Source organism: Silene latifolia, chromosome Y (assembly GCF_048544455.1).
Source record: "Silene latifolia isolate original U9 population chromosome Y, ASM4854445v1, whole genome shotgun sequence".
In the NCBI taxonomy this organism is placed as follows: Eukaryota; Viridiplantae; Streptophyta; class Magnoliopsida; order Caryophyllales; family Caryophyllaceae; genus Silene; species Silene latifolia.
The window spans coordinates 384,790,373-384,798,920 of NC_133538.1; the positions used below are offsets into that span (position 1 = coordinate 384,790,373).

General features: G+C 40.0%; 1 protein-coding gene and 1 non-coding gene across 2 annotated transcripts; both read right to left on the minus strand.

Moving 5' to 3' along the window:
- Window positions 1–1,686: 1,686 nt before the first annotated feature.
- On the minus strand, window positions 1,687–1,792 carry LOC141634866 (small nucleolar RNA R71). The gene has a single exon (XR_012539584.1). It is a non-coding gene; the product is annotated as a small nucleolar RNA R71 (small nucleolar RNA).
- Window positions 1,793–4,252: 2,460 nt separating this feature from the next.
- Window positions 4,253–4,723, minus strand: LOC141631998 (uncharacterized). Its single transcript, XM_074444595.1, has one exon. It carries the CDS (start codon window positions 4,721–4,723, stop codon window positions 4,253–4,255), a length of 471 nt encoding a protein of 156 aa, XP_074300696.1.
- Window positions 4,724–8,548: the final 3,825 nt, after the last annotated feature.

The following is an 8,548-nucleotide window of genomic DNA, read 5'->3' on the forward strand; positions in this document are numbered from 1 at the left end:
ATCTCTCTTTTGTTCATCTTTCATTTTGGGTAATTGAAGATTATTTGGGTTATTATTGGGAGATTGACAACCTTCCAATCAATCATCAAGTACTTCTATTATTCTTTGCTTTATTATTGGAATCATTAGTAGGTAAAATTATCTTAATCTCTTTTTAATTATTGTTAATTATCTTCATTTATTCATCATGTTTTACTTTGTTGGTATGATTGACAACCTTGCAAGCATGTTCAACATGATAATGAGTGACTAGTTTCCTTAGCTAGGGTTAATGGGTAATTAGGGGAAACCAACATGGGGGATGATTCATGCTTAAATTAATATGTTTTCATAGTTTATTTGCTTGCTTGTTGTGATCTCAACTTATGCACATGTTATGTTTGATGAAATGCGAGCCTATGAATCCTTGAATTTTTTACCCATCACCTATCTTTTCAATGAGACTTGTAAGACATAAACAAACTCGAGTCTCATTAGACCATGCATATAGTTGAGTAGGGAAGATTAAGTCAACTTGTAGGTGTTGTACAATCTAATCGATTCGGCTCCGGGACCCAAACTTTCCTAGGATTGTAAGATATAAACCAACTCGATCCATCACAACAATAATTGCTTGCTTATAATTTGAGAATATGTTTGTATGATCAATTCCCATGAATCCCCTCTGACCCCATGACACCCTAGTGCCTTTTATCAATTGTTTACACCCCTTTTTTAATCATCTTGCTTGTTTTCTTTCATTGCTATTTAGTTTAGTGATCTTCTATTCAAACCCCAAATTGTGACACCCCTAGACACCGCTAGTTACAATTGAAAATCTCACTTCAATACCCGTCCCTTGGGATCCGACCTTTACTTGCCTCTTTACTAATTGTAGAGTTGTTTGTGAAGTTATAAATATTGTTTTGGTCTAGGTGCTCCTAACGACAAGTACCGAAAACTAAACCTCAAAGAGGAATACCGACCAATAATGGCGCCGTTGCCGGGGACGGTGTTAACTTGATTTAGATTTTCTTAGATTTTTATTAGTTGTGTCTTTCTTTGCCTTGGGGAAGTAAAACTCCTCAAGGTTTGTTCTAATTATTTTCAAGTTGTTTGATATTTTGCATGTCTAGAAGATCACAAGGTAACTTGTTACCCTTTGATCACGAAATTGAAAGGACTTTGACAAACAATAGAAGACTTGCTAGAAGAGCTTTGAGAGGTATTGGTGAGGTTGTAGATATTCAACCAAACGCTATTGAGTTCGTCAACCCTTTTGCAAGAGAAGGTGAGGAGAACCCAACACAAAATCCAACACAAAATCAACCCACAATGCCTAAATTTTCATCACATTCCGTACCAACCGAGGAGAACCTACCCAATGACACTCCCACACCACAACACTTAACCGGAAATTTCATTGTAAAATCCGCATTTATCCAATTAGTCGAAAGAAGCCAATTTGGGGGGATGCCTAGTGAATACCCTCACTCTCACATGGAGACTTTTTGTGACTATTGTGATGCGATATCTCAAACCGTTGTAACTCAAGACCAAATTCGATGGGTCTTATTTCCTTTTTCTCTAATTGGCACCGTAAAACAATGGTTGAAAGGCCTTGATAAGGCTATTCTCGGAATTGACTCTTGGAAGAAATTGGCTCTAACTTTCTACAAAAAGTTCTACCCACTGGAAAATACTAACATGCTAAGAGCTCAAATTACCGGCTTTAAGCAAAGAGATGAAGAATACTTGTATAAGCTTGGGAGAGATTCAAGGGAATTTGTAGCTCATGTCCTCATCATGGACTTAGCGAGTGGTTCTTGGTACAACAATTTTGGAATGGTCTTTATGAAGACTCAAGAAACATTCTCCACATGGGATCAAATGGTATGTTCACCGAAGTTGACGATAATCAAACTTGGAATAAGATTTTGGAAATGGCGGTCCATAATTCACAATATAGTAGACCTCGCAAGGCTACTAGAGGAGGAAAGCATGAAGTGGACTCTATTACTCAATTGGGTGCTCAACTTAGTGCTCACATTGATACCATCAATTTGAAGTTCGAAAAAGCTATGGCTAGACTTGAAGAAGCCTCAAAATCACCAAAGCATCATGTTAATGCCATGGCGGCATCTTCATCAATCCCAAGTGGGATATGTGAGAATTGTGGAACTTTGGGACATGACCAAAGTGAATGTAGGGGAACAAATGAACAAGTCAATGCTTTTCAAGCATACAAGAGTGGTACCCCATATTCAAATTATTACAATGAAAACACCAAATTCCACCCAAATCTCTCATACAAAAGCCAAAATGTTCAAAACCCTCAACCAACATACACCCCACCTCCCATGAGAAACCAAAATCAAAGACCCTTTTACAACAAAAACCAAGGTTACCAAAATCAAACTCCATACAATCAACAAAATGACCAAGGTTTTGATGTTCAAAAAGCGGTCCTACAAATGCAAAAGAATCAACAAGAGTTTTTCACTCAAATGCAAAAGTATAGTCAAGCAAAGGAAATCACCATCAACAACATCCTAGCCCACACCAAAATGTTGGAAACCCAATTGACTCAACTAGCATCTTCAAGCTCACAAAGGCAAAAGGGGCAATTACCACCTCAAATTAATCCCCCAAGACATGAAACGGTTAGTGCCATCCACTTGAGGAGTGGTACGAGGTATGAAGCACCAAAGAAGCAAGTTGAGGATGAAGTTGTGGAAGCTAGTAACAAAGAAGAAGCTGTGCAAAACTCCAAGGATGGAGAACCATCAAAAGAAGAAGTTTCAAAGAAAAGTGGATACAAGGCCAAGGAGAAGGAACCCATTGTGATTAGACTTCCTTTTCCAAGTCGTCAAGCCAAGCCCAAATTTGATGACCAACTTGGAAAATTTATGGAAATTGTGATGAATTTGGAAGTCTCGATTCCTTTCACGGAATTAATCAATCACGTGCCGACCTATGCAAAGTACATGAAAGACATCCTTACGAAAAAGAAGTCGATCCGGAAGCTTGAAACTATCGCCTTCACTAAGGTGAGTAGTGCAATCCTTCAAGGGAGTTAACCTCCGAAACTTAAAGATCCGGGAAGCTTCTCAATACCGTGTACCATTGGCGACACAACAATCAACAAAGCCCTATGTGACCTAGGGGCTAGTGTGAGTGTTATGCCGTATTCGGTAAGTAAAAGGTTAGGGATGGGAGAGCTTAAATATACCAATATCACACTCCAAATGGCCGATAGATCAACGAAGACACCATTAGGGATATGGGAAGATGTTCACGTAAGAGTTGGGAAATTTTTCATCCCGGTGGACTTTGTCGTTGTTGACATGGAAGAAGACTCCAATATTCCAATCATTCTAGATAAACCTTTCTTGCACACCGCGGGTGCGGTGATAGATGTGAAGCATGGAGAGCTCACTCTAGAAGTGGGGGATGAGAGCATAAATTTCAATCTTGACAAGACCATGAAAGCTCGCCGTTTGCATGAACCATGTTTTATGGTTGATCATTATAGCCGGAAGGATGAGAGGAAGAAGTCGGAATTCCAATGAAAAAATAAAGTTGTTGATGATCCATCAAAAGAGCAAGAGAATTGTAACAAAGAGAGCTTGAAAAGCTCACCCATGACAAGTGAAGAGGATGGCCTCGTTGGCCAAAACAAGAAAGGAGGAGAGTTGTCTCTATCAACTCAAGAGATTTTTAATGATCAAGTAGACGAAGTTTGTGGTCTTTGGGACGATGAGTTTGAAGGGATTTTCAATCCCTACATTGGTAATGCTATCGATCAAGACCAATATGAAGGACAACATGTGCAAAGATCTATTGAGGATCTTTATCATGATAATGAACCAGCTTTTGACTACTTCTTCAAGGTGTTGAGCAACATCAATAACACCTTGAACATGCCCCCATGACATCTCACTAAGGATGATAGTTTGGTGGAGTCCTCTCCAAACCACCATTTATAAATATTTTTAACTCCCTAACTTGCATTTCAATTCTTACATTGCATTTTTGTCATTTTTGGATTTTTGTGCCTTGATCAAGATATTCATCATTGTTTAGAGAAGTGAGGGAGGGACTAATGATTTTATTGATGTAGTGCTTTAACTTAGTGTGGGGATAGTAATTTTTTTTTTTTTTTTTTTGTGAAAATGTAAGCTTTCATTCCAACCAATACGAACAAAACGTATTACATCAGTACTATGGGCATCCCCAAAAACACTTAACAAACAAATGCAAATGATGAAATTTATAACAGATTCCTATCCTTAAGCCAAACTTGATCTTTCCTGAGTAACGGTACATGAATTTTGCCACGAATTCTGCAACACATTGTCTTTTGAAGCTGCTGAACAAGAGCAGCAGGGGTAGGTAACACTTGATTAACACGAGCATCATTCCTAGCCTGCCAAATAAGGTACATTAAGCCAGCCACACAGGCTAGGACGACTCTCCACTGCAGCTTTGATCTTCTTTTCAACTGCACACACCATTGCCAAGTAAATATGTCAGGCAATCTAATTTTAAGCCAATCCTGCACCATGTTTTTGGCAATGCTACTGTAAGGGCACTGCCAGTAAAGGTGAGCAATGTCCTCATCATTAATGGCACAGATGCAACAGCTACAATCAGTACATATCCCTAGTTGGTGCAGCCTACATCTGGTTTGCAGCCTTCCCAAGATAGAGAGCCACAGATGAAAGGAATGCCTAGGCACCATTGTAGAGTGCCAAAGCAGCTTACTCCAAGGCATCTAAGGTTGTTGACCAGTTAACCAAATATAACCTGCAGTAGGCGTATAATTATCCTCACTATTTAACCATTTGCCCCCAACATAAGCAGGTAAGAACATATCCTTGAGCATACAAATCCTTCTCCAGGCCCAGCTGGAATTAATGGTAGGCTGATAAGAGACCCAATCTCGCCCTTTCATATAAACATGATCAATCCATTGAATCCATAGATGATCAGATTTTTTTGCCATCCACCAAACATATTTACCCATTAGGGCATTATTCCAAGCCTCACACCTTCTCATGCCCAAGCCACCAGCCTCCTTAGAATTGCAAAGGAAATCCCATGCCACCAGTGGAGTCCTAGTATAATTGTCAGAGGCACTCCAAAGATAATTCCTGCAAGCCCCTTCAATTCTCTGTATAACTGACTTAGGCAGTACAAAAATAGAGGCCCAGTACTGGTGAAGAGAAAGCAGCACAGACTGTACAATTGCCAATCGACCAGCATAAGACAGCTTCCTAGCTCCAAATCCCTTGATTTTACTAATGATCTTATCAATCAACAGGCTACAATCAAGCTTCCCTAACCTCTTAGAACAAATAGGCACACCCAAATATCTAAAAGGCAGGGTACCTTTACTACACAGAGATAAAGCCAGAACCTTGTCCATTACAGCAGGTGCCACTCCATTAAAGTAGATATTAGACTTAGAAGCATTCATATGGAGCCCACTAGCCGCAGAAAAAGTTTTAAAAACTCTAAGCAGGAGGAGAATATAGCTAATGTCCCCTTTACAAAAAAGAAGTAAATCATCTGCGAACATAAGGTGGGTCAATCTAAGTCCTTTGCATAAAGGATGGAATCTAAAGTCACATTTATCCACCATCACTTTGAGTATTCTGCTTAGATACTCCATACATAGAGTAAATAAAAGGGGGGAAAGAGGGTCTCCCTGCCTCAAACCCCTCCTCCCTTTAAAGTACCCAGTATGGTGCCCATTCAGGTTAATGGTAAAAGAGGGAGTAGACACACACTCCATTATCCAGTTTTTCATAATAGTAGGGAATTTTAAAGCAACCATCATCTGCTCCACAAACGACCATTCAATTGAATCATAAGCTTTTTTTAGGTCAAGTTTGATCAAACATCTAGGTGAAACATGTTGTCTCCCATACTGTCTAACAAGGTCTTGACATATAAGGACATTTTTCACAATTTGCCTGCCCTTAACAAATGCCCCTTGAGTAGGACTAATTATAGATGGCAACACCTCCCCTAACCTAGCACAAATGATTTTAGAGATGCACTTGTAGCTAACATTGCAGCAAGCAATGGGTCTAAACTCAAGTACAGATTTCGGGAGAGCATTTTTAGGAATAAGGGTAAGAGTTGTAGCATTTAGCTGCTTGAGTAACTTACCAGTCTGGAAAAAATCCAGCACAGCCATGGTAACCTCCTGCCCCACAATTGGCCAAGCATCTTTAAAAAATTTACTAGAGTATCCATCAGGGCCAGGCGCCTTCTCATGAGGGATACCCCGGATAGTACTCTTGATTTCATCAGTAGAGATAGGTTTCAGAAGCTTACTACACAGCACCTCATCAATCACAGGGCCACCATAATGTACAGTGGGACAATGCACAGCAGTGGTGACACCATTTGTACCCAACAAGCTGACATAAAATTCCAGAAAAGCCTGTTAGATATCCTCAGTGCTATTCTTTAAGTTGCCATTCATATCCAGGATTTGGAGAACTTTATTCCTAGCCTGCCTCCCTTTTATACGACTATGAAAATAAGAAGAGTTTTCATCCCCCTCCACAAACCACCCAGCCTTTGCTTTTTGAGCTAGATAGCTATGCCTAGCTTCAGCTAATAGCTTGTAAGAGGCAGCAGCATCCCTCTCCTTATCCATCAAATGCTTATTGTAAGGATCCAGCACCAGTTTCCTCTGTAAATCCAACAGTAGAGCAGAAGCAACCTTAGCACTGTTTTCAATATCAGAAAATAAAGATCTATTCAAAGCTTTAAGGTCTTTCTTCAGCAGTTTCAATTTCCTAACCACCTTGAACATCTTAACCCCTTGAACATGGATGTTCCAACCTTGCTCCACAACATGAAGGAATTCAGGGGCTGAACTCCACATATTGAAATACCTAAACACACCCTTCCCTCTCTGACTGCTTAAGGTAGTATCAATCACACAGGGCGCATGATCAAAGTCACCTTCAGGCAGGAAATTGGCAGTGGCATCAGGAAAAAGGAGGAGCCAATCATCATTAATGAAACATCTGTCCAACCTACTGTAAACTCTAGCGGAGCTTTCATGCTTATTGTTCCAAGTAAAAAAAGCTCCACTAGAACTCATCTCCATCAAACCACAAAACTCCATACACATAATGAAGTCTTTAGTTTCAGCATCAGTCACACTACTGCCCAGTCTCTCATTAGGTCTCATAACATTATTGAAATCACCACAAACTAACCATCCACACCTTATACTACTAGCAAACTCTTTAAGTCTAGCCCATAGAGGTAGCCTTTCCTCTATTTTATTGAAAGCATAAACCATAGTAATAAAAAACATCTTATTTGAACTCAATTCATGCACATAGATATGAATAAATTGAGGATCATACCTAATATCAAGAATCTGGAAAATAATGGGATTCCAAATGATCCAGACCCTACCTCCCTTATGGTAATTACTATTAGTGGTTACACACCACCCATCACAGATATTATTAGTAATATTATTAAGAGACTTAGGTTTAACCTTAGTCTCCAAGAGGCCAAATAACCCAACAGCTTGCTGATGTAAAAACCATTTCACATCTTTCTGCTTTGTCAGGATATTTAGCCCCCTAACGTTCCAAAATCCCAGTCTAACCATGATCAAGGGCTTTAGAGGAACTAACACCAATTCCCCTTTTTTTGGTAGCAGTTTGGATAGTTCTATTGAGCCCATCCAGAAACGATCTACTCCTGTCCATCAGGGATAGAGTATGCTCTCCTCCAAAATTCCTGATTGTTCTAGAAATAACACGTGCAGTAGTAAAGTCAATATTCCTCCTCACAACCCCTACCAGTACAGGAGTGTCCTGCACAGGAGGTATAATGGCATTAGGAGTCTGACTAACAGTTGGTGGAGTCACAGGTTTTTGTGCAGCAGCTCTCACTGGTGTGGTCACAGGTTTAGGAACAGTCTTAGGAGGTGGTCTCTTTTGTTGGACAGGTCTCCAAACTTTCCGAGGAACCACACCATCCTTCTTCCTGCAGACATCCGTAGAGTGACCATAACCCTTACAAGCAGTACATAGCACAGGTTTCCATTCATATTCAACCATAACCTTCACCTCTTGTCCCTTCTCATCTAAAAACCTGATCTCATTAGGAAATTTCTGATTCAGCTCCACCTCAATCAAGACACGAGCATATCCCAATCTCGTCTTGTCCTTAGTGGCACCATCCAGTCGAATAAACTTTCCAATTAGACCAGATAACTTCATTAAACACGATTCCCCCCAAAATTTTAGGTCAAGTCCCGGAAGTCGAATCCAAGTAGGAACAGATTTGACCCCCTCTTTTGAAAACCTCACATTAGGATCCCATGGTTTTAGAATCACTGGTTTGTTATCAAAAAGGTAGTGTCCCTTAGCTAATATAAGGTTCCGACATTCTAGGGTTTCAAACCGTACAACAAACATGCCATTAGGTAAGAAGGATATCTTATCCACCTTATGATTAACCCAAATCCGCTTAATAAATCCATTGAGGACCTCCCATGGCGGGTTAGCCCCCAAAACAA

Coding starts and splice junctions, on each gene's coding strand:
- LOC141631998 (XM_074444595.1), bottom strand. CDS start 4,723: ATGGTGCCTAGGCATTCCTTTCATCTGTGGCTCTCTATCTTGGGAAGG.